The 27,701-nt window shown below is 33.6% G+C and overlaps 1 protein-coding gene across 8 annotated transcripts; it reads right to left on the bottom strand.

Moving 5' to 3' along the window:
- LOC127841962 (uncharacterized) lies at positions 1-24,618 on the bottom strand. 8 transcript variants are annotated; one of them, XM_052371159.1, is made up of 13 exons: positions 24,411-24,618; positions 22,359-22,474; positions 19,282-19,453; positions 17,391-17,627; positions 15,346-15,582; positions 14,029-14,245; positions 13,572-13,849; positions 10,036-10,176; positions 9,650-9,883; positions 8,276-8,391; positions 4,180-4,315; positions 3,639-3,948; positions 1-2,571 (listed from the first exon to the last, which is right to left on the bottom strand). In XM_052371159.1, the coding sequence occupies exons 3-13, from the start codon at positions 19,444-19,446 to the stop codon at positions 2,171-2,173; spliced, it is 2,472 nt and encodes an 823-aa protein (XP_052227119.1). In that variant the 5' UTR covers positions 19,447-19,453; positions 22,359-22,474; positions 24,411-24,618; the 3' UTR covers positions 1-2,170. The 8 variants fall into 8 exon arrangements, with proteins under 8 accessions (XP_052227119.1, XP_052227122.1, XP_052227123.1 ...); XM_052371158.1 differs by having other exon boundaries at positions 2-2,571; positions 19,282-19,518; XM_052371162.1 differs by lacking the exon at positions 15,346-15,582 and having other exon boundaries at positions 19,282-19,518.
- Between the last annotated feature and the right edge of the window lie 3,083 nt (positions 24,619-27,701).

The raw sequence follows: 27,701 nt of genomic DNA, 5'->3' as shown, positions 1-27,701 counted from the left end.
AACATAATACATTTTCGTCGATAGTAAGGTTAACAAAGCGTTGTGTTTCGCATTCGAGCTCGTCCCCCATACTCCCATCGCTACATACTTGTTTACGTTTGCAGTCACGGTCTTCCTGACCACGTCCCAGCCCACAGGGTAAGACAAACCTATTTTGTGTTGGCACTGCAAATGTTGCGTCCGCCGCGTTTACGGATTTGTATCGCGCCTCAACCCACGTCATATTGCTGCTGTCCCCAGTTGCCATGACCTGTTCGTTACTTTTAACCTAACAAAATACTCTTTTGATACAATACGTGATTAAAATTTCATCATAGATTTGAAATCCAACCACCTCCACCATTATAACATTTAGGCATTACTCCATTGGTTATAATTTATAACTCTTTTGTGTAGGCGGAATGCAGAAGGTCAACGAAAATATTCAAATATCGCGAACGAAACTTATGAATATTATGTTCTTGATGGTTGTCGCATGATAAAACATATACTACAACTCGAAGAATAGATCTTATGCCTTTATTTAGTTGTCAACACAAGGCTTCCAAGTTCACACACAATTTAGATTAACTAAAGACACTTCTAGAAAAGGAACCCCATGCCGGTCCAGTAAGATTTAAACAATTTATGACCCGTTGGGTCTCTTGTTAGATTTTCTACTGTGTGCTCATAGGATGCAGATAGCAATACACGTATATACCAACATTAACACACATATTATGTGGCGGCTGTGAAGATAATTGACTTAAAAACGAGTAAAATACCCTTATACGGGTTGATTTTATGTTTATTTGATGTCGGCTGATAAGTTTTGTGCATTTACGAAGCGAGTATGAATTATCATTAACACTAAAAAGTTATTTGTTGAGTAACACAACGGGCAGCCTCATAAGATGTTGACATGAATAATTGTAAACAGAAGGGAAAACCGTTCTATTTTGTTCAAGTTATTGAGAGGAAACCCCTTGATTTTTGCGAAAAACACAAAATGCATATGTTATCGAAATCAGAGATCTTGGTAGGTGTCTACATCTTAAGTTTCATGATTTGAATGAGAATGTAAGGCTTTTTACTATTTCTTTTAAATAAAGGTAAGTGGATGTTCAAAATCCGTAAATTGATTGAGAAAAAAAATCATTTAGATATCATATACAATTCTGAGGAAAACATATTCTCTATATATTTTCGGCTCTAAGTTTAAATGCTTTAATACAGAAATTAGCAAGACGAATCAGTATAGATTTTCTAGACACATTCAATAATTTTCAAAATTTAAACATCCTTGGTCTTCTTCTGTAAACATCAGGTATAAGCGTTTTTCTAAAATTATCATATAAAGGACATATCAAAACAAAATGGTACAAACAATATGAAGTTTACGGACGCCAGCTCATTTGGTCTGGAGTTAGGGGTCAGAAACTAAACGTTAAAGTCTCCACAACGAAGGTGATCTAAACACACTCCACTTGAATAACCGACATTTGCCTAGAATAATGTGTACACGGACAACATATATGCAAATGTGACGGTCAATGCCATACATGTTTATATCAATATTCTGTATTTAAAAACTTTTAACGCAATAATAAAACATGACACCGACACACGTGATACAAAAACAACATACCTATAATTAAAAGATGACTTTTTGATGCATAATCAGGGTAAGATTAATTATTTATATTCTGTTAGAACATTTCTAAAAAGAACAAAACATTTATGAGTTGTTGATTACAGATGCAATTTATAAAATATTCATATTTGTTTAAACACACTTTAATCGAAGTATAATTGTTTTGTAAATGCAATGTGTAAAGAATGTCTCAACAACGCCTTCGCCTGTATAAAGTCGACCAAACATGAAAAAACATATATTACAATACCCACTCTGCAGTATGTATTGATGATGTTCGTTTCACTTGTATCTAGAGTAATGTACTAGAGCTTGCGTAATATATCCATTGTGTGTTGAATTTGTAAACTATAATGTTATATATATGCTTAACAAATAGAATGTTGCTAGCTCTACAATTTGTTACGATCATGAAAACACTACAAATGTAGCAATACAAAAATCAATCCTATATAAGTGACTGTATTCATGATCACATCAAATAACAATGTATTCACTAAACTATGTATTATTCGTCATATGTTCCTTTCAACATGTTCAATATTTGTCGAGCCTCCATAACTTTTCACGAATTATTCGAAATTCATCTTGAATTACTCTGAATTCCCTTATTTGTGTATGTGCGTTTGCATTATGATTCACAATAGAATCTAGAAGTTTTTTATTTCCCTCCACTAGACGCGTTATCATAATATCGCAATGTTTCTGAATTTTCTGTTCCATTGGGAAAAAATAATGTTTGTTAATACGATCTTGTATATGTTCCATGTCAAAGGATTGCGTAATTATTTTACGCAACATGCTTTGCATATGCAGCTTTTGAAACACATGGATGAATATATCAAAATAAAATGGCCGCCATCTTGAAAAGACCATGATTGGGCCACGTCTAACCATAAGCGTTATAAAGCTGGAGAACACTGATTGATCCCCCATTACTGAAAATAATATATACATATATTTTAGATAAAATAAAATATATAATAAACATGTAAGTGTTTTATGAAAACAAGAACACTTTAATATACCTGGTGATAATGTAATTAAATATTAGTCAATCTTTAACAAATGATAAACTTTAGTTTATTTATTTGAAGTTAAGTAAACTCATTGTTAAATGAGCACAATTAGTAACAATAATGGTTTCTTAGTTCGTTTGTTATATTGGCGTGTTACGGCCATCGCATCAATGCAATCCGTTAACCAATTCACACGTTTATAAGTGCTTATGTTACCAACCTTTGGGGTAAGCCAGACTTAAAGTACATACTTGAAGAAAAAAACAACAAAGACATTCGGGTATTGCATTACAGCAATTATCATATAATTAAGATTATCATAATTCATGTTATGGGTTTTGTCAGTGTTCTATGTGTTTACACCGGTAACTAAAGCTAGAACGCAAGTGTCTGTAATAGATACATGCCCTGTATCGTGCGCTTTCAACGTGACCTATCACGTTTTAAGAGGCAGTACAAATATACTATATACCCACGCGTATAACTACCATAAAGTGTTTTTTTCAAATTAAAAAAAGTAATATAATATACAATAATATATGTAGAATATTGTTCTAGCATCGCACGAGAGGCAGTGGTACTTGACACAAACAACCAGATGGATACACTTTCCTAAAACATCATACTAATGTAATACTCCATATTTATATACGTTGTATGCATTCGCCATTTAAATACACGAAGAACGACATATTAATTCTACTGAAAACACATGCCCGACCAACAACTTAACTTCAATGTATAACATTGAAGATTCTTCCATTTTATCTATATCTCACTGCGATGGTGAATAGAATGGAAGAGATATGCATACACAAGAAGTGAATGGAATGCAAACTGTAAGCACGGGGTCACATCCAATTAACCAAAATTATCACATCAATAAATTACCATCACATACAATAAAAAAATCTCACCAACAACATCACACTGATTAAAACCACACAACTCACCCGATTACATAAAGTGTATAAATCTGTATTTACCATCTGACATGTTACACATGTTAGCGATTTCGGCTTCAGCGACAGTGCATTCATCTACTAGAAGTCGAATTTCTTGTTCAATATCGGACGCATATTTTTCAAATGATTGTCTTTGGTAATTATCCGAGTTTTCCCAATCTTTTAGTTCTTGGATAACAACTTCGAGTATATGGTATTTCTGACAGTCATACCGTCCCTTAAGTCTTGCAAGAATTCGCTCTTGTACGTCTAACCTGCGCAGGTGTTGATATATTTCATGTGAAATTTTGAATGACACTTCTTCGCACATCTTTTTGAGTGTTTGTTCGAACTATGGGCATGAACATTTTTAGAAATTATCTCTTTGCAACGCACTAAATATGTTTCCTTTTAAAGGATATAGAAACAAATTAACATTAATTATTTTAAAATAAAATCGATCTTATGAAATAAATATGTCATGATTTTTTCCATTCATATCCAACACGTTATAAAACTTAAATGTTATTTTAAAGATATAAGTACTTATTGAAAACTGGCAAAAGATCAATCAATTATTTACCTTTCTTTTGCTGACGTAAATGTTATTCAGCTTTGTGATCACTTTGTCGTATAAAATATTATTTTGTTCAACCGAAAAATTAGCGGTTTGCGCAGAAATATACAATTCTATATGATGCAAAATTGAAAATAACCACCTGTAAATAAAAAGTGTGGTTTACTTCAAGACTTTTTTATGCATTAACACACATATATATAGAACTAGCGAAAAGTAAATTTAAAAATTATATGACCAAGTGATCCTTTGTATCCGCTAGTTTCTTCGCAATGTCGACTGACCGATTGCCTATAAAATGCCCCCAAAAATAATGCGTAACGATTATTTAACATACAATTATGATTAAGGTTGGAGAAACCGCCTTGTTGATTAAAAACTACCTTACGTAACTTTATACTTTATTTAAAATATATAATGCAAAAATATACAATAAAACGTAATTGTCATTCGTGAAATGGAAACAAAATATCACAATAATGTGCTCATATCACCGTTACACGTTTCCCTATCGTTTTTAATATTGACAAGTGGAATAACGGAAATTGTTTTTTAATGAAAACCGGCTTCTAAATATTTATCAATGCATAGTTTATATGATATAAATATTAGTGTACATTACGGCGGATGCATACGAATGGACAGTTAAAGATTTAAATAAACATTTCAAATAAACATATATATATTTACGGAAATAGTACTGTTTATGGAAGCTTAATTCTTAGTTCTTTACGTGGCAACACGCATGAAAATGTGTAAGTATTAAAACACACAACGTCTACAGATATTTGCTTCATATGAAAAGATTGTTTAACACGCTGGTCTTTTTAATGAAGAATAACAATATACTGCGCTATCGTTTGGTTAAAACATTATATAAGTCGCTTAGAAGAAATAATGGCCATTTTCCCTAGTTGTTTTTAATCATTCCAAACCTGATAAGATTACAATAGGATAGCGCAATAACCTTATTTTGTGCTTTCACACATTAACGCAAAACGTGTCAAGGAAAGAATTAAATATAATCGTTACTACTCTGTATTTTTGGCGGGAATGACTATATTGTATGACGTTTGACTTGTTTGGCGAGATTTCATTAGTACTTAAATTTAAAATTTGTAAACCGAATTGTTTTGCTGTTTTTTAAATAAAACATGTTGTTCATCTTACTATAAACTTGTGTGCTTTTTAAATAGGGAAAAAGATGACCGAATCATCCATTCCCATAATGCATCGCACATCCAAACATTGACTGATAAGATATGAAATTATGTTAGGCATATTTGTATGATTTTTATATAAATGTAGATGTACACATTGTTAAAATCATGACAATTCACAAAATGAGGTCGCCTGGTAGCAGCCTAAAGACATTACAATTGTTGCAAATACAATACGCCACTAATAAAACTCATTCTACTAGGTAATTAATGTGATTTAAATACATGGATCAGAGCACGCGTAACAGACACGGGACCCCATGTTGCAAAGTTCGAAAAAAAACGTATATTGATTAGTGTATAATATTCATATTGTACGTTTGTGTTCGAATGGGATATACTGATTGAAAGTTAGCATTAAGATTGGGTGCAGAATATGTGAAAAAGAGACTTGGAGCACCAGTTTCGAGTTTTGTATTTCTGATATTTAACTTTACAGAAATGCTTATTCCTATATGTGATCGCTGATTGGACAGGAATTTTGAAAGTTCGTACGAACATCATGTTTCAACAAAAATATAACCATTCAATCCTTGTTATTCGCTAGTCCAAACTAATAAAAAATAAACAGAAAATGCCAATGGTGATTGTATATCAGTACATTTGAATATTGCTGTTAAACATCGGACAAATTATTTCGAAAATACTACAATTTTCAAATTAACATGGATAGTCAATAATGAAGAAAAAAACTGAATAAAATAGGGAATTTTATTTCCAAATTGCGTTATATCAAACAGGAACAACCCGTCTGGATTGTGATTGGTTTGTGTGTACGTGATGAAACGGTCGCATTCAGGAAAAGGTCGAGCTCGTTTCTTCCACAATTGTGTTCGAAACCCAACTGTATTTCACACCTACTGGTAAGCGAGTATTTGTCGGACAGCAGTATTTACGGGTCGTTCTATTTATTTCGTGTATTGTAACGCTGCAACACAATTTGCTTCGTCAGTTTCTTACAGATGTTTGTTTTCTTGAAGTTGACAGCAAAAATTCGTTAAATGCTTGAACTAAAGTTAAACAAGTGTGATGTTTTTAAATCTCGTAGGAATGTAATGCGACCTCCAGGCGGGGGATGTTAATAGCCCGCGCATGCTCAAAAGAAATCCCTTACTGAAACCCAAACTGTGTGCTTGAGATGTTCTGTCGTCTGCTGCTAGAGCAGGTCTCAATTATTTATATTACAATCTTTTATTTTACCAAAAACGCAGGTGTATAACACGCACACATGATTTAAATGATAGATATTTTACATTAAAATTCCACACAATTTGCTGTATACTTATATGTGAATTGCTCACAAAATGTACAAAGTAAATAATTAAATATAATAGAAACAAATCTCATTTAAAATTATAAATTCACTGTTTGGATTTTCTCCCTTGAAAAATAATATTCTTCTTTCCACAAAGATCTATAAATAAACATGCTTGTTTATAGATATTTTTTCGAACTGATATTGGAAACAAATTATTAAAGTGATGTTATGGGCATCTAACAGTTTATAGGTGTCTATCGCAACCGTTGTTTATTTTTTGTGTTTTCACTTCATATACATTTATATGTGTTAATGCACCATCGACATACTAAAACAATAGCCCGGAAAGAGAAAAATAGTGCATTTGAATATCAACCGTACTTTCGTTTGACAACTGATCACGCATGTACAATGAGAACCTAAATTTAGTTAAATAGTGCAGATTCGTTTATACGACACAAAGACACAACTCAAGTCAACAGTGAAAAATGCCCATAATATCACTTTAAAGTGATAGTATGGGCATTTTTCACTGTTCCATTGAGCTGAAAAGAATTAACAGGCAAAAAGAGTTAGTTAAAATGTGGTTACTGACCAATTATCTGCAACTCATCTTGCTACCAGTTGATTATATTATATTCGATATTTTACGTGACTCACCCAGTCCTCTAAGCAGAAATGATCTGTACAACAAAATAGTGTATTTGTGTCGTATGAACGAATCTGCACTAAAACTACATTCAGATTCACATTGTATATCGAATCATTTCTGTCGTCAGTTGTCAAAACGAAAATACGGTTGATATTCAAATGCATTATTTTTCTCTTTCCGGGATATTGTTATAGTAGGTTGATGCTGCATTAACAAATTTAAGTGTATATGAAGTGAAAACACCAAAAAATAAACAACGGTTGCGATAGACACCTATAAACTGTTAGATGCCCATAATATCACTTTAATCTTTTAACAAACTCAGAAAGCGACATATTTTACTATCAAAGTAATGTATTTACGTCATTTTAATGTAATGTTATGAAAAGTTTTATTTAAACTCTTATTTGTTTCAAAATAATAAATGTATATACATGTCCGGTAAATACTTCTATAAAGTTGAAAATGATCTCCCTTTAATGACTCAATATAAGGCCCATGAACATACGCAAGCGCACATCAAAAAATGTTTTGTTTACATTCGCTTGTAGATGACAAACCCAGGATGTATCAGTAATTTTTTTATAAATGTGTTCGTATTATTTTGAAACAAAAACCGAAACTTAAGTCTGAGAAATACTCGCTGACCAGTAAACTTTGTTTTAAAAATAAATACGAGATTAAATAGAATTATATTTCTCAACATATTTGAAATTTCGGGCTTAGTCTTGTATCGTAGATTAGATGACCTGCAATAGTATCATAAACATTTTAGGGCCGCCCACAACGTAATGTATCGTAAGCACGCGCGCCTACCACGATCAAATATTGGACGGTCACTCAGTACGCTGATTCAATTATTAAAAAAACGTTTAAATAATGGACTGTACTCCATGATCGTCGATTAAAATATATATTTCGAACAATGTGTTTTTCTTTATGCAATGTTCAAGAATTCAGTTTGTAAATTACCTATAGTGCATTCCAGATCTACTGGTTTGACTATTCATTAACAAGCCTTTGAGTCCTTCCTTAAGTTCGGAAAATTCCGTTGTGTCGCCCATTCCACATCTCATGTATCGTAAGGCCTAAACAAAATTAAAGCTATGAACGTACGTAAATATATCCACGATCAGCTAGAAATATGATACTCTGCTGTGCAATAATAATCGATCTCGAAAAGTGACATTGATATAAACAAGCGAAGTACTTATTGAACACGCGAAATACCGTCTTATATCCGTTAAAATCGTGTACGAGTGATACTCAAATTTTATTTCACGCACTACTTCTTCGTTCAAATATAAGTCGCGAATCTGGCGAATCAAATAAAACTGAAATAAATAGCTAGAAGGACATACTCCAAACCAGACACTACACAAACCTTCCAACAAACATGAATAAATAAATAGTGTTTAAACCAAACATGTTGAATTCACTATACCCCTCCCCTTAATCTTTGGAAGTGAGGGTACCATGAAAATATATACAGTTTTTATGTATTCGTTTTAAAAGCATCAACTAACCAGTTAATTTATTTTTGATATCCTTTAATAAATATGTGATGTCATGGGCAGGTACCCGAAACAACAAACCGGACAAACATGCAGACAAATAACAACCACATTTTATGTGTGTATACATGTTCATACTACCTAAGATTTGAGTTTCCTAGCAGGTCGTTACAAATCCACGAGACTAAAGAGTTCATTTCGACACAAATGCCTTGATTCGTTTTATGTGAAAATACAACGCTAGTGAGTGAGAAACATTACATGATCGTAATGATCATTGGATTCACGTTATATATGTATTTATTTTATTGTAGACCAACCCGGGTAATAATTTTAAGAAAACCACTGAACTAAGTCATGCTATTCAGATTCATATCATGGGTATTGGACATAATTTGAATAAATAAAACTTTAAGTATTTTTGCGTTTGAAATTATTCCTCATGTGATCTTTAGCTAGTTTAATACTTATCAGGAAACTCACACACATGTTTGTTGGGAAAGATTATCCGATATATCGGTTACACTGAACTATATGCACTTACTAATGCACGTTCAGGCAACTGCTCGTCTCGAATATAGAAATTTTCATGTAAGGTAATACATGACGAATCTAAACACAGCGAACGACAAAAGAAAATCAAAGAAAACAGGAAACCGTGCGAAATCGTAAGTATTATTAAACTAATAGAACTATAGGTATGGCGGATAAGGTTCCCACATTGATTCGCGCATCTAATTCTTATAACATTTACTGAGTAATGTTATGCGTATTATATGTAAGGGCTTTTTAAATCGAAATACAAAACGGTTGATGTGAAGAAAAAGAATACCTTAGTTGTGCTCATTTTGAACACATGTTGTTCCAATTGACAAGTTGGCAAATATCGTTTTATCTTTGATATTATGTCTTCCCAAACCTTCGTTTCAAGCCCGTCTTCTCCTTCCTTTTCCCTTGTTTTTATTACATCCCATTTGTTGCATACAAATAATGTACAATTTGAATCGAAACTAAAGACTCCCGATGATTTGTCATAGTCGAGAACCTTTCTGAAAATGTTTACCAACTGAAAGAAAATGTATGCATCGAGAAAGCATTTAGAAATATATAAAAGTAAAAATAACATATAAAGAGTTTATTTGTTATTGAGTAGTTCGACTCGGAACCCGACAAATACAATTTTATCTCGGTGAATAATAGTTGAGCACAGACAAATACCTTGTCTTCCTGGACTCCGCCGGCATTTGAACAGTTTATCAAATATATAAAAGCAGCTGCGTTTGGAAGGTACTCAAAAAGTTTATTCGTCATTTGCTCGTCCTCACCTACACCGGGTGTATCGACAATCACTACGTGTTGCTAGGAAAAAAGAACGAATAGATCACACATGCAGCTTTCATTCATTTAAATGTTAATTACACAATGTGTTTGGCATTAATATTAACCCTTTTAGGACGATTTTTCGCAACGAGATGTATACATTTCGTTTCCTAATTCATGCGGTGCCAGAGGGCGTATCTCGATGTGTACATTGATGGTTAGTAGGCAAAATTTAAATACTGATACTATTTTAACCCTTTTATCGGTTATATGTATTTATACAGACATAACAATGTTCCACTTCTTATTTTCATGCACATTCTTTATTTATATGTATATGCATATTTATTCCGAAAGAAAGTTAATTCATATCAAAAGATGTTGTACAATGTATATTATCTTTTTTTTCTGAAATTTTGATATGCAAATACTTTAATACATATAATATAATAAGATGTCTTACTTTTAGACCTGATCTCTGAATTGAGTCATGCGATTTCGAATGTTTAAAAATGTAATATTGTTAGTTGTATATTTTGTTGTTGTTTTCTCTTTTTTTTATTGTTTTCGGTTTCTTTTTTTAAATGTTATTATGCCATAAACAACTAGGGTTTTCATTCAAACTAATAATATGTGAATAAATTTATTTCCCTAAATATGCTCTTTTTGGGGCGAAATGAAAACATAAGTGTACTTAAGCTTTAAAAGTACCGCCATTTTGCAAGTCTAAACATTATCAGTATATATTGTTAGTTTTTATTTACACAAGTACACATTAAGCGATTTAAATGCATAAGTATTAGTTCAATAATAGCAATTGTGTGTATAATAAAGCCAAACAAAATACCTTTTTATTTCGTTATTCACTAAGCATTTGTATCCAGTATCTTTATGCAAATTTTTACCAATATTTATTATTGGACAAACATCACACAAACATCGGGTCATACTAAACCAATAAATATTAAAAGATCAATTATCTCAGGTTAATGTTAGTGGATTTATATCATGTGCCCACGGATTTATATCATGTGCCCACAATTTAAACCTATCATTACTTGCTTAACCCACCATAAAGGAGCGCGTTACATAAAAAACAATATAGGCGTATTTAAACTTTAGAAACGTTACCAGGATATAAAATCTTGTAAGCATTCGCTTATCTTTTTTTTAAACCCAACTGTGTCTTCTTTAGTGGACCTGTCTATTGTGTTAGCTAATTAAAGCTTTTGCAGATGCTTCTATTCGCTTCGCTGGGGGTAATCAGTGAAATGATAACAGGCTTATGGCGTTTAAAATATCAGGCATGCTTTCAACTATTTTCATGCCGAAAAAAAAAATGTAGTTTTTTATTCAAACCTTTTGCAAGTTTAATTTTGAAATATTTTATAATTGTTTAAAAAAATTGCATAAGCCTTAGCGTTTCTGTTCCGATATTGACATACTATTTTGTGTAGATATTTTAATTTATGTCTACAAAATGGAAGCGGTAACTAAGAAGGTGCGTACAACTATTTTCTTTAAACACCAAATTATATAATATATTTTTTGTAATGAAATAAATTATAATATAGGGATGGCATCGAATACCTTTATCTGTATTCAACTATTCGCAAATCTATTCAATCGAATATTCGAATATACGCATAAAACGGCTGGATTGATTTAACTTCTATTACTCAGTTTCGTATCCAGTAGGGATATTTAATATAAATTGACATAGAAATACATGTGAATATAAAATGGTTATGTTGAGAAATAGAAAGAAAATGTAGCTTAATTGTAAAAACAAACTTTGAAAAAGCCTAGAAAAGAAAATAGTGAAACTTGTTTTGTGTTAACTTCCATTGTTGTGTAAGCTATATCCTTTTGCTGAATTCGAGGCTGTATATTAACGTTGCTATCGAATAATTATATCGCTGTCGACTAATACTATAACCGATACGGTAATCGGGCACAAAAAGAAGGAAAAACATCATGGCATAGAATTATATTTGTATTTGAAATTTTAAAGAAGACGGCGGGCTACTATGGAGATGCGAGGAAACTACATTATTATTCGCCAGTCAATTGAAGCCCTTAATTGGCACCTTATTGACAGACAACAGTTTGGGTCCTTTCTTAGAGTGTGTATATTGCATTGCGCAATTTGAGTAATTCACACATTTAAATGGCTGTTCATACTGTGATCACAGAAACTTCATTATTATTCGCCAGTCATATAAAGCCGTTAATTTGCACCCCATCGAAAAACAACAGTTCGGGACCTTTCTTAGAGTGTGTATATTACATTGCGCAATCAACGCTAATACGGGCCGCGTTATCAGTTTGACACGAAGAACGTCACATCAAACATGTTAATCCCAAATGATTTCGGGTGCCATTTTGTAAGAGGCTCGCAGGTAATTAAATATTAGGGCAATTACGTTTGAAAAAAATGCGAATATGCGAATAACAATTCTGTTATTCAAATACTGACCATTTAATCGAATATTCGAATAATTTTGCCATCTTAGAAATAATGTATGTTCTTGATGACCAAAAGCAGGCGGCTTGATTGATGCGGATACATGTAAAGAAGTCAAAGATGAATTGTTTGACGTAACGCTTAATACTGATGACATATTTGCAAAGATTAAACCGCTCCTAACTGTTTGTAATGAATGCTTAATGCTGTTTGAAGGAATTAAACGTGAACATGTTCCCAAATCGTGGAAGATATTGAGTTTAGTATTTTTATATGATGAAATTCAATCGGATATGTATACAAAATTCCTGTTTAATGTGATTCTTTGTTCTTCTAAGTTGTGCCGCGCTAACGGCGAGATGGTCTCATCAGTGCACGCATTCAAAAAAATAGTCATGTGAGGTGCTATTAATAGTGACGTGGAGTCAACATTTAATGTCAGAATAGTTCAATTTATATTCATCTATTTATGGTAAACGCTCACGCCAGATTTGACTGCGGCTGCAACGGTACCTTAATATCGACTACGGTCTTGTAGTTTTCTTCTGTAACTAAAATAACTTTGTTTACATTGTTAAACGTGTAGATGCTGTTCAACCAAACTAGTAAGCCACATGATGGTCTGGTTAATATAAAGCACGATAACGAAAACATAAACATTTCGGTATTCGCCACAACAACATGACTATAGGTGACGTGAATCATATGGACGGTAAGGCCAAATTTTGCTAATTTTTTCATAGTGTTTATATAATAGATTTGTTTTAAATAATTTGCCTTCATACAATTCAAACAAATAAATAATATGTCAAAATTGAATAAATGATTATGTTTTTGCCATTGTTTGATTAAATTTAAAACATGCAGTTACACATTAAACAGAAGAATTTACATGTTGTCGTTTGATAAACAGTGTAACTTGTAAACATCCACAACTAAGTTATGGAAAAATGTGTGTTACACTTACATTCAATCCCAGCAGAGGCACTTGCCAATAAACATGAACTTGTTTAACAGTGGTGGTGTCAGAGCGGCAAGTCAATATTTTGTTCAGTTGGGAAATAAGTTCTGCCTTACTTCCCATGCATTTGCTATTTTCTCCATCGACTTTGAAATACGGTGTTTCGCCTGGCGGTATGGGATGGATGACACAGATTGTGGCGGTTGCACATAACAAACTGACAGGCAGTACGTCCTCTCCAAGAAGCAGGTTAATAAAACAACTTTTTCCAGCACTTGTTTCTCCTGTAGTTAAATTAATTTTAATCGGATCATTTGACTTACTTGGTTTCCATATCAATTTAACGTAAGCTAACGTAATACATGTTGTACTAACGTATCGTATATGCAACTTATGCATCGTATAAATTGTAATTGTTTGAGCAAATTAGAGAGATATAAATAAAAAGATGAACGCCACGCACCTGCAATCACGATTGGACAGTCCATGCTCTGAAGTTCGTCTATATGTTCTTGCAGCTTAGTTTCAATATCACATTCGCTTCTTGTAGAGAGGTATTCGTAAAGATCAGTTAATGTTGGATGGTTTTTAATAGTTTTCAAGAGTTCGTCATATAGAAAACACATATGTTTCCGAAATTCTTTATCCTTGGAAACTATTTCGTTTATGTCTGTCTCTGACTGAAAAAAAGCCATGATAGGTTTGCAATCCTAAGACTTCTTCATTCGAACCTTAAAATGACTGTTCAGCGATTGGCGAAATATTTTTTTTATAAAAAATAATTCTATAGTATCAACTTAGCGTTAAAACCACGCCGTAATTGTTCAAACAAAAATGTCTCGGGCACTTGCAATTCCAAAATGCACCTTTTTTAGAGCTAGAACAGGTCGATCAAATTCTAAGGGTTTGCGTAGCATAATAATAATAATAGTAAAAAAAACATGGAATTTCGGGTCGATTCGGGTATTGATTTGAATAAGCGTGTTAAAAAATAAAACTTCATCACTTACGCGTTTCTTTTAGCGCATTTCTAGTTGAGAGATTTAGAGTGAATCGAATAGAATAAGTAGCATAATGATTCGATTACTGACACACTGAAGCTTGGTACATTTCATTAAGTATAGATCATCATGTTGAAAATGAAATAAATGCAGGTTTCCTATGGCATTATGTTCATTATTTTAACATCATTTACTGGCTATAACGATACATACAACATAACAATTGCATATTAAATCCTAAAATATCAATTCGGTAACTTTTTACTGTCAATGCGGTTTCAAATTTGAAGTCGATACAGAGTTTATACACATGTTCTGGTATAGAAATGCGTCAACATAGTTTTATCATTTTCAGAATACCCTAAATCGATTTGCATGTGTTCTTCGGGTTAATTATCTTAATTTAGAAAAACTTTTAAACGATTTAGAACGCAATGTATTTGACATTATTTAATATATTTACAAATAAAACCTGTATCCCATTTGTGAACAAGAGACGCAACCCGGGATCGTTATCAAAAGAGTTGTCCCGTATCGGCGGGTAAATGTTCGACCATCGAATGCGTTTGTAGTTACCCCTACATAATGTGATTTTTTTAATTATAAAATAACAACAATATCCCTCATTTTTTAGGTTTGTTATTATTGTTATTATAAAATAACAACAATATCCATCATTCTAAAAGTTTGTTATAAAATTCATTTTATGAAATTTTTACAATAAAAAAAACGAGATTCTTTAATGGGTATATAAACGAATGGATGTACATGCTTGATACCTTATGCGACGTAGATAATTTCGCACCGATAGAAGACGCGCGAAGATGTACTCGAATGAGCTGTCTCATCTCTACTAAAGACTGTAGCTGATGGCTTATCTGATTTTCCTCAAGCCAATCAAAAGCCGCATCAATGTCCATGTTATCAACATCCCTTTTGTCCATGATATGAGTACCATCGTCTTTCAGGTTGCAGAATCCTTTATAACATTGTAGCGGTGTGTCACTGACGTTTTCCTTTAAATAAAGGTAAAGTTCTAATACAGCGCTGCCTGACTTAAAGCGCTTCAACATTCTTCAACAATATTCATCAACATGATCTATCAATTTTAACACATCGCAGCAATGTGATACTTTGGATCATTACCATATACCTATGAAGTTGACCATTTTATATTGTAGAACGATTCATGAGCTCTAAGTGTACTGTAACAGCAAACAGTTACGCTATCTAATTGAAATCTTACAACACCTATGATACATTTTTTGTAATGCTGACAAGAAAATAAGTAGATTAAAGAGAAAGTATCCCATAGCAATCAATTTCCAAATCCGATCACGCAAGATGCGCAATTACACCTAAAAGAGATGTATGTATTAATAAGATTGCGCTTATGAAATGACTTTTTGTAAGAATATCCAATCCTTGAATGAATATTGCCCTGATAGCGTTAAATACGATAACGTATCGTCGCTGTTTGTGTCGACAAAACAATATACAAAAAGTGTTTTTGTCCAGGATTTTTGTCTAGTTTTTTTTAATTTGATAAAATAGTTTTTTTCGTTGGTTGGAATTTAGTTTTACAAATAAATGCATTAAATTGCATTCACGTTGACGAACAATATTTATTAATTATTGACTTAAAATGGGCAGTGGCAAATATGAAATCTTCTCAATTAAACGCATAAAATGTTAATATTTCGCTTCAGTTTTCATATATTGTATCTAGACGCTTGAACGCGAATCACATTGTACATGGGTCTGATGTTATTTTTAGAGAACCCAACAACCTGCTATGAATTCCATATTTGTGGCGTTTGTGCCCGGATCTCTGTACGTTTTTAGTATACAGTGATTTTGTTTCGATAAAACATATTTCTGACACATTATGACTTTAACCGGTAAAACGAATATACGACGAAATAAAAAATCACAATGCATTACTCGTGTATATGTTTCAAGACTCTTAATTGTCTTAGATAGGTTTATAATGGAGATTGTAGATTGATCAATGTTTCGGTGCGGATCATGATTTAAAGCAGTTTATTAAAAAAAAATGTTATTGCTTACAGGATTGATTCGGTTTATTAAATATAATTAGTAGTTTAATGAATGACATAAAGACTAAAACACTGAATCTTGGAACATTGTATTTAGTATGTATCACATTGTTGAACATTAAAATTAATATAAGTATTGTATGGCATTAAGGCCATTATTTTAATTTCATTTGGTGGCTTGAGCGATAAAAGACCAGACAGAAAAAATGATCAATAGTTTTAACTTAAAATATAGATTTTGTTACATAAATGTGTTTATAAGGACACATTTTGTTAATGCTTGCTTTATATGCCGTTTCAAGTTTTAATTCGATAAGAATTTATACACAAGTTGCGGTTCAGAAATCCCTGAAAATATGTTTACCATTTTCAGAATACCATAATTCGACTTACATTTGTTCGTTGGGTTGATTGTCTTTATTTGGAAAAAAACGCTTAATGATTAGAAGACAATCTATTTCAAATAATTTAATCTATTAACAAATAAACCTGTATCACTTTTTTGAACTAGTGAACCGATCGGGGATCGTTATCATAAGCTTAGTCTCAAATCAGCGGGTAATTTGTTGACCCGCGAATCCGTTTCGCGTGTGGGTAATCCCTACTTAATTCCACTGTGTTTTTTTAAAAATAAAATAACAACACAATTCCACATACTATAGGTTTGTTATTAAATTCATTAAATTAAATTGTTACAATACCCACAATCTTAAACAAGATCCTTCAATGGGGTATAAAAAAGAATGAATGTACATGCTTGATACCTTATGCGACTTAGATAATTTCGCACCGCTAGAAGACGCGCGAAGATGTACTCGAATGAGCTGTCTCATCTCTTCTAAGGACTGAAGCTGATGGCTTATCTGATTTTCATCTAACCAATCAAAAGCCGCATCAATGTCCATAGTATCAACATCACTTTCGTCCATGATACGAGTATCATCGTCTTTCATGTTACATAATTCGTTATAACATTTTAGCGGTCTGTCACGGACGTTTTCCTATAAATAAAGGTAAAGTCTAATACAGCGCTTCCTCAAATCACATAAAATTGTATCAACAATATTCATCAAAATGATTGTTTAATTAAAACACATCGCAGTATTGTGATACTGTGAATCATTACCGTATATGTATGAAGTTGACCATTTTATTTTTGGCGAATGATTCATGAGCTCTTTCATGTAAGAGTACTGCAACAGCAAACAGATACGCTATCTAATTGAAATCTTACAACACCGATGATAGTTTTTTGTTATTCTGACAAGCAAATAAGTAGATTAAAGAGAGAGTATTCCATAGCAACAAGTTTCCAAAACCGATCACGCAAGATGCACAATTGCACTTAAAAGAGATGCACTTGTTAATATTGCGCTTATGAATTGAATTTTTGTACGAATATCCAATCCATGCATGAATAAAAGTTTCCTACTAGCGTTAAATAATAAAAAAGTCATTTCGTTTCTTTGCATTTAATTGTTCGCATAAATACATTAAACTGCATTCGCGATGAAGAACAATAATTATTTATTTTTGACTGAAAATGGAGACTTACAAACATAAATTGTTCCAAGTTAAAAACACCAAATATTCATATTGCGCTTCAATTTGATTTTTTTATCTCAACGCATGAACGCGAAACGCATTGTACATGAGACTGATGTTTAAGAAAAGAAAACGACCATATATGAGTTCAGTATTTGTACAGTTTGCGCCCGGATCTTTATGCGTTTAAGCATACCGTTTCTTTCGATATAACATATTTCTGACCCATTATGCCTCTTACGGATAAAATGAATATTTGACGAAATCAAGAGTCACAATGCATTACTCGTGTTTATGTCTAAAGACTCTAAGTGTTCATATATATAGGTTTATATTCTAGATCGAACATTGATTAAACTTTTAGTACGGTCATGATTTGACGAATTTTTTTTAAAACTATTGCAAAGGCGTTTCTTTAAGCACATTACTATTGCAGAGATTGGGACAGTTGATATAATAGAAGAAGAAGTATAATTTATTACATAATGACTAAAACACTGAAGCAGTAATATTTTAAAAATAATGTTAGTATCGTATGTCATTCGGGTCAATATTTTAACATCATTTACTGGCTAGAGCAATTAGGATAACAGAAATGATTGGATATTAGATTCGGTTATTTTAATGTAAATGCAAGAAAATAATGTATTAAGGTTTGCATACAATGCCGTTTCAAGTTTGAAGTCGAATTAGAATTCATACACATGTTCCGGTTCAGAAATTCGTCAAATTATTTTACAATTTTAAGAATACCATAATTTGACTAAAATGTGTTTGTTCGGTCTTTATTTTGAAAAACACGCGTTATGATTTAGAAGGCAATCTATTTGATATAATGTAATCTATTTAAAATAAATCCTGCATCCCCTTTTGTTTACTAGCGATCCGACCGGGGATCGTTATCAAAAGCTTTGCCCCGTATCCGCGGGTAATTTGTTGACCCGCGAATCCGTTTCGCAATTCCATTGCTTTCTAAATAAAATTACAACACATTACCACATTCAAAAGATTTGTTATTAAATTCATTAAATTAAATTGTTACAATACCAACATTCTTAAACAAGATCCTCCAATGGGGTATACAAAAGAATGAATGTACATGCTTGATACCTTATGCGACTTAGATAATTTCGGATCGCTAGAAGACGCGCGAAGATGTACTCGAATGAGCTGTTTCATCTCTTCTAAGGACTGAAGCTGATGGTTTATCTGTTTTTCCTCAAGCCAATCAAAAGCCGCATCAATGTCCATGTTATCAACATCACTTTCGTCCATGATACAACTATGATCGTATATAATGTTGAAGAATTCTTTATAACATTGTAGCGGTCTGTAACTGACGTTTGTCTATTAATCAAGATAAATTAATTCTAATACAGCGCTGCCTGAAAGCGCTTAAAGATGTATCAAAAATATTCATCAACATAATATATTAATTAAAACACAACGCAGCAATGTGATGCTTTGGATCATTACCATATATCTATGAACTTGACTATTTTATTTTGGTGAAAGATTCATGAGCTCTACATGTAAGAGTACCGTAACAGCAAACAGTTACGCTATTTAATTGAAATCTAACAACACCCATGATACATTTTTGTAATGCTGACGAGAAAATAAGTAGATTAAAGAGAAAGTATCCCATAGCTTCAGTTTAAAAACCGATCACGCAAGATGCACAATTGCACTTAAAAGAGATATATGTGTTAATAAGATTGCGCTTATGAAATGACTTTTTATAAGAATACCCAATCCATGCATGCATACTATTTTCCTAATAGCGTTTAATAAAAAACGTATTAAAATCATGCATTGTTCTCAGTTAAAAACACAAAATTTGCATATTTTTGTGCTTGAGGTTTGCTATATTGTATCTCAACGCTTGGACACATTGTACATGGGTCTGATGTTTCTGAGAAAACCCAACGACCAGCTATGAATAGCATATTTGTGGCGTTTGTGCCGGTTCTCTGTACGTTTTAAGCATACAGCTTATTTCGATAAAACATATTTGTGACACATTATGCCTTTTAAGGGTAATACGAATATATGAAGAAATTAAACATCACGATGCATTACTCGTGTATATGTCTCAAGTTTTCAGAGATAGGCTTATATTGGAGATCTTAGATTGATCAATTTCTTTCGCCATTAAATTTGCTGTCTGATAATAATATAGTTGGGATCAACGTATCTGTACTAGAAATAAATTCGAATGGTGTGATGCGATTTAAATCCTTAACGAATAGTAAACAAATAAGTGTATACTTTGTTTTAAAACGTAATATTAATTATAAATTATTATTAATTGTTATGGCTGTATATTTTTATGGAATTAATGTTGCCCTCTTTTGCATATGTTTTTTTATGATATGTTCATGTTAATAAACAAAAGCCTCGTTACGTTCCGGAATGTTAGGCCACCTGTAAAACTTGTATAAAATACTTTATGTTGAAAGATTTTTTTAGTGTCAGTACGTCTTATCCAAGTATAGTTCAACGGTGAAATTAGTAAGGAACATTACGAACCGGCCATATGGAAGTATGTGGGTTAGGTAATTGAACTATTCAAACAAAAATAAAAAACACTTTATCATAAACGCATGTAACCGTAAAATTATAACACTATGACCTACGTCATTGATTTACAAAACAATAAAATGTGTCTTAAAGTTCGATGTAAATGAACGTACACACAATAACCAGTTTGCAATATGCTATGATAAATACACTTTTAGATTAAAAACAACTTTAAATAACTTACATTTTTGAAATTGTAAATTATAAATAGTGGTTTTACATACAATCTTTGCCTTACTGCGTTTTGTTGTAATGCAGTTTCCGGATTTGAAATCTCTAGACGGGGCATTAAATGAATACGACAACGCAGTATTAGCGATAAGAGAAATGAAAGTGAACCAGTGACATGTTCGTTGGACTGCTTTATCAACAATTTGTGTGATCCACTTGCTTAAAATGCATTTGGCATTACATTTGTACGAGAATTTGCTACAGTCCATAGTATAGAAAGGAACATATTATAATAAAATTTCCCTAATTCGTAGAACACTTAAAATCGTTAAATCGTGTCCGAAAAAGTAGAGTGACCAAATGTTAAGAGTTACCCTTTAAATTCATCGGTCCAAGTGACGTTGGGATATTCCTCTGCATATCGCCATCAGCCAAAGGTTAATTATAGCTAGCGCTGGTAAATTCCTCACTTTCTTGCGTTAATTTTGTATTTAACATCATTTCAAAACGTTTATCTTGTTTTGCAGAAATGTATTCAGACGATTTACTTTTACCACCTTTACCACTATGATATTATACTGTAGTATGAGCCTTTCACTACCTAATTTAACTAAAATAAACTAAGTCAATTATGATTTCGTTGTTTGCTTCTGAATGGAATTTAAGCAACATAAATATTACAAATCAATGAATGTTTCGTAAAATATAGTTAGCCCATATACAATCAATGTTCCTTATAGAAAATGCCTAAGTTTGAACGCTAGATATAGTATGGTAACATAGATTTAACGAGTTAAACAATGCTCGTTTTTAATTTTTGCGTCACAATTTATTCCATGTGAATTGCCTTACATCCTATCATTTGCGAGAAAACGCGAGATTGGCTTCGGGCAGCCTCGTATTAATATGCGCTTTATATCTATAATTTACTACTTACAAATTGTCTTAGCGGGAGCTGTACTTTTGTGTTCCCGTTGGAAAATTTCATAATGACAATTATATTAAGAGGTATAATATTTTATTGGTATTGAATTTGACTCGTGATATATGAGATAATGTTTTCGTTTTCTTTAAAATATCGTTTGTATATACGGGCACATATAGAGATTATGATTGTTTTAATATTCACTTTGCCAAAGGGTGAAAGGACTATTGATAAGCGGGTGTTTAACTAATAATAGTGTTTAAATTAACCAACACAACGCATAGTACATAATGTACACATTTACGCTGTGTATCACAATAATACATATGTTCGTTTCTAGTGTACACTTCTTGCTAAACATTCATGCACCTCGCAAGTATTTGTTATTAAAAAACTTAACCATATTCTTTTTGTACCTTCCTATGAGGATATTTTCATTGGCCAAAACATGAACATGAACTTATAAAATACTATTATTTGTTTTAAATAAATTTATGTACATACTTACATTCAATTACATCAATATTTCCGGTGCCATGCAGCACGCTATTTTTATGTTCATAATCCTCTTTGTTTCGAATTCGCCGCCTGACGGTTCTGTCGCTATCAAGAGTCATGGAGTGACTTGATGTGCCGATATATGCGAACATAAAAAACATAATATTTTGCTTTCAAGCTGTTAAAAATTGGTACACACTAGTGGTCAACCATCGTCTAGTCAAAAAGTCATGCTAGTGTTTAATTGCTTGAACAAAACTCTATATAGGGAAAATACACGTTTTCGAGGGGCATGATCATCTGCGGGCGCTCGAAAAATCAGTTCCTGTCCGAGTGCGCAGCACGATGTTAAGAACGGATTTTGAGAGCGCCCGCAGATGATCATGTCCGAGAAAATGTGTAATTTCGCTATTATTGCATAAACAAATCATACGTACCAAAATAAATTAAAATAACATTGATAACAATATGTCTTGTTCATTTGACATCGACACAAATTTTGATTATTTCATATGACGTACGGTTCAAGGTTGTGTTTTACATATGCCTTACTCGATCATCACCAGAAATGACGAGGCTTTACCTTAGGATAGGCAGTTTTGAATTTAAATGTGTTTAAACAGTGGATTAATGTTAATTTGAAATGCAGCCTCGCAAAGTAAGAAATGGTGAATTATGTTGGAATTTACTGATCGTGACGGATAAATATATCGTTAGAATAAGTCATTTTTTCATAGATGTTTCTTTCATATAAGTCTATCTTATTTCGTTTCAAATAAATTTTCTAAAAATTAATACTGCCAACATATTGTCACTGAAGTATTTCAAGCATACAGCAGGAACGTTGAAGGAACATAAACACTTACATTTACAGCATAGTCTTTTGAAAGTGTTGAGTAAATAATATTGACTTCATTGACCTTGCCAATAAAATAAAGCTGTTGTCGAAAGAGTGCAGATGGTATAATTTGAAAAGTCGATTTAAATATTCATTGCCTTAATCCCTGCATACATGAGGTAACTGGTGCTTATTCAGTTCCCCATTTATGCTTGGAAAGTCGTCGATAGCTGGAGTTATTAACAAAGTTCATAATGACTTCATTGAATCCACTAAGGGAAGTAACCAGTTTAGGGATATGAAAAACATATACCAGGGCTTGCACGGCACGTTAATCGCCTTGTTAATACACGATTTCTCCCGTTGAAGCCCTCATTTTGCCAAGTTTCTGCACCCCGCAGGAGGGCATTATAGATAGACTGTATGCAATAATAATTGGTTCTAGGATGAAATGCTAAAGATAATGTTTCTCGAACAAGAAACCAGCTCCACGGCTAATTTCTGACGATTTACGACGTTATGGAGCGATTTCGATTTTAAACAGTACATTTATTATGCCGGAGTACCGGAGGTAAACCTCATCCGTTCGGTATGGTGACCACTTATCAAATTCGTGTGCTTTTGGGAACAGGGATTGAACCCAGGTCGGCGATGTGAGAAATGCGTGCACAAACCACTGGGCTAACTGGACAGCCAATGAATGTTCTGTGTGTGTGTGTGTGTGCGTGTGCGTGTGCGTGTGCGCGTGTGAGTGTGTGTGTGTAGTTAGAATTTTATCAGGCCCTTTCCGCTAATTGAGGATAATCACGCGCTTATAGCATACGGTAGACGCGTACGTAACATTAGTTCGACTTAGTCATGCAACACATTTATGTGTTTCGATCTTAAATAACACAATTAATCATATGTTGTATTATTGGAAATAAAAAACGCTAATCGACAATTTTCTAGATGTATTCTCCAATAACAAAACATCGACCGAACCGGAAATCAATGGTACACTTAAATAAACATTATGACCTCAGAAAAAATAATCATAAGTAAAGAAAGTAAACACGGTGTTATGGTAACATAGCCAAACATACGCATACTGTTGTCTGAAAGGATCGTGGCCAGATGCTTTTACAAAATAAACTAAATCTATAAAGCAAAGGCACTGCTATAAGAAACATCATGATCTGAAACAAATATTATTTTACAGATAAACATAGGAGAGCAACATACCTTATACATTTTGTTGCCAAGACATACCAAGTAAAATGAAACGTATCACATAATACGAACACTCTGTTGAATGTTAATCTTACTATATTGTTAATTTGAAGTAAGCGTTGTTAAATCTCATAACGTTATACGTTCAAAGTCCATATGATACACATGTATACAGCTGCGCTAATATCTCGTTATTCATAAACCAAGTCCAATCAACAGTTATCAGTAAATTGGACAATATATTATCGCGTGTGTTACATCGACCTATGCAAAAAACCTCGTGATATCCCGTAACAACACGGGTAAAATATAGATGAGGGAGCATTCGATAATGTTATCAATTGAACGCTTACTGCAGTAAGATTACACAAAACGTTTAGGAAATGTAAAACGTTCTACAAATAATTTAGAATTTTATAGAGAATTAAGTAGATTTTCATGGTATATTAGACGGAATAAATGCTTTTTGAAGTTTCATTCGGTAAACGAGAACATGTATGTTAAATACCGTTTTAAATGATCAGTTAAGTAATATACATGTTAACAACTCTGGTACAAACACAGATTCGCTTTTTACTTCAATCGCATAGTTAACATTAAATAAAGTTAAATACGAACTCTGTTACAATAGGAACATGTGCATAGAGAAATAAACTTAAGTTTAACAAACACTACGCATACGTAAGGCAGTTGCATAATTCTACAAAAGAATAGAAATGTACTTGCCAAAAACATTAATCATCCTTCAAATTAAATATTGAACACGGTCGCCACAATAATGTGCAAAGACAGGAAAGACTAGAAATGGCGCGGCAGAGGCCAACGCGTATCCCCACGCCGAATGTTTGACCCAGAGGCGCCCCAGGGTTGGTAATGGGGCCATGCATAGTTGAGATTGACTGTATTGTAATGAGAGAGGTTCAGTATCAATTTTAAGTGAATCGGTGTAGAAATTAGGAAATTATAGTTAAAGTAAATTTTGGGTGGGCATGGCCTATGTAGGCGAGGCGCCCCAGGGTTGGTTATGGGGCCATGCATAGTTGAGATTAACCGTATTGTCATAAGAGAGGTTCAGTATAAATTTGAAGTGAATCGGTGTAGAAATGAAGAAGTTATAGTAAAAGGCAATTTTGGGTGGGCGTGGCCTATGTGGGCGGGGCGCCCCCAGGGTTGGTAATGGGGCCATGCATAGCTGAAATTGACCATATTGTCAAAAGAGAGGTTCAGTATCAATTTGAAGTGAATCGGTGTAGAAATGAAGAAGTTATAGTAAAATGAAATTTTGGGTGGGCGTGGCCTATGTGAGCGGGGCGCCCCAGGGTTGGTAATGGGGCCATGCATAGCTGAAATTGACCATATTGTCATCAGAGAGGTTCAGTATCAATTTGCAGTGAATCAGTGTAGAAATGAAGCAATTATAGTAAAAGGCAATTTTGGGTGGGCGTGGCCTATGTTGGCAGGGCGCCCTAGGGTTGGTAATGTGGCCATGCATAGTTGAGATTAACCGTATTGTCATAAGAAAGGTTCAGTATCAATTTGAAGACAATCGGTGTAGAAATGAAGAAATTATAGAAAAAGGCAATTTTAGGTGGGCGTGGCCTATGTGGGCATGGCCTATGTGGGCGGGGCGCCCCAGGGTTGGTAATGGGGCCATGCATAGCTGAAATTGACCATATTGTCAAAAGAGAGGTTCAGTATCAATTTGCAGTGAATCAGTGTAGGAATGAAGAAATTATAGTAAAAGGCAATTTTGGGTGGGCGTGGCCTATGTAGGCGGGGCGCCCCAGGGTTGGTGATGGGGCCATGCATAGTTGAGATTAACCGTATTGTCATAAGAGAGGTTCAGTATAAATTTGAAGTGAATCGGTGTAGAAATGAAGAAGTTATAGTAAAAGGCAATTTTGGGTGGGCGTGGCCTATGTGGGCGGGGCGCCCCCAGGGTTGGTAATGGGGCCATGCATAGCTGAAATTGACCATATTGTCAAAAGAGAGGTTCAGTATCAATTTGAAGTGAATCGGTGTAGAAATGAAGAAGTTATAGTAAAATGAAATTTTGGGTGGGCGTGGCCTATGTGAGCGGGGCGCCCCAGGGTTGGTAATGGGGCCATGCATAGCTGAAATTGACCATATTGTCATAAGAGAGGTTCAGTATCAATTTGCAGTGAATCAGTGTAGAAATGAAGAAATTATAGTAAAAGGCAATTTTGGGTGGGCGTGGCCTATGTTGGCAGGGCGCCCTAGGGTTGGTAATGTGGCCATGCATAGTTGAGATTAACCGTATTGTCATAAGAAAGGTTCAGTATCAATTTGAAGACAATCGGTGTAGAAATGAAGAAATTATAGAAAAAGGCAATTTTAGGTGGGCGTGGCCTATGTGGGCATGGCCTATATGGGCGGGGCGCCCCAGGGTTGGTAATGGGGCCATGCATAGATGAGAATGACCGTATTGTCATAAGAGAGGTTAAGTATCAATTTGAAGTGAATCGGTGTAGAAATGAAGAAATAATAGTAAAAGGCAATTTTGGGTGGGCTTAACCTATGTGGCGGGGCGCCCCAGGGTTGGCAATGGGGCCATGTATAGTTGAGATTGACCGTATTGTCATAAGAGAGGCTCAGTATCAATTTGAAGTAAATCGGTGCAGAAATGAAGAAGTTAATATAAAATAACATAAACAAAAGATTGAAAATCTCTGACCCGGCCCCGCCCCAACCCCCATTTCTTTTGACCCAGGGGTCAGATCAAAATTCCGTCACTGCGACCGTCGCACATATGCTCATAGCTACCATGTATGTAAGTTTCAATGTTCTAGTGCTAATAGTGTAGGAGGAGCAGTAGGCCAGGACAAACGGACAGACGGACAGACGCACATCACCACAATATCCCTACTTTTTCTCCGGAAAACGTGGGGATAAAATGTATCATCTGCAATCTTTATGATAGTGAAGACGAAATTCAATATGTTCTGTAGAGCCCCATATGTATCCATATTAGAAAAGAATGGATTCCCAAAAATGTCCATACCCATAGGAGTATTCTTAAATATATACGTTGAATGCAAACCAAAAATAAAACAATTTTAAAAAAGGCCATAATGCATCTAAACCAAGAGACACATAATGTGTACAGTTAAAAATGATCGATTCGGTGGATTATATAGTACTCAAATTGTTCTAATACCATAAGCTTGTTCAATGTTCATGGTCTCATGTATGCGTATGGTCTTTGCTGTTGTTTTGATTTTATTTTAAAAATTGAATGTATTGTGTAGCTGTTTGGTCTTATAATTTTGTCACATTTCTTGA

This window comes from Dreissena polymorpha, chromosome 8, assembly GCF_020536995.1.
Source record: "Dreissena polymorpha isolate Duluth1 chromosome 8, UMN_Dpol_1.0, whole genome shotgun sequence".
NCBI classification, from domain to species: domain Eukaryota; kingdom Metazoa; phylum Mollusca; class Bivalvia; order Myida; family Dreissenidae; genus Dreissena; species Dreissena polymorpha.
The sequence above is the reverse complement of the archived record's forward strand: the minus strand, read 5'-3'. Positions and strand labels throughout refer to the sequence as shown.

Excerpts from the sequence above, each read along its gene's own strand:
- LOC127841962 (XM_052371159.1), bottom strand. The coding sequence starts at position 19,446 with ATGGACGAAAGTGATGTTGATAACATGGACATTGATGCGGCTTTTGAT. Across the intron at positions 17,628-19,281 it reads AATTATCTAAGTCGCATAAG|GAAAACGTCCGTGACAGACC; the intron begins GTATCAAGCATG and ends CTTTATTTATAG. Across the intron at positions 15,583-17,390 it reads AATTATCTAAGTCGCATAAG|GAAAACGTCAGTGACACACC; the intron begins GTATCAAGCATG and ends CTTTATTTAAAG.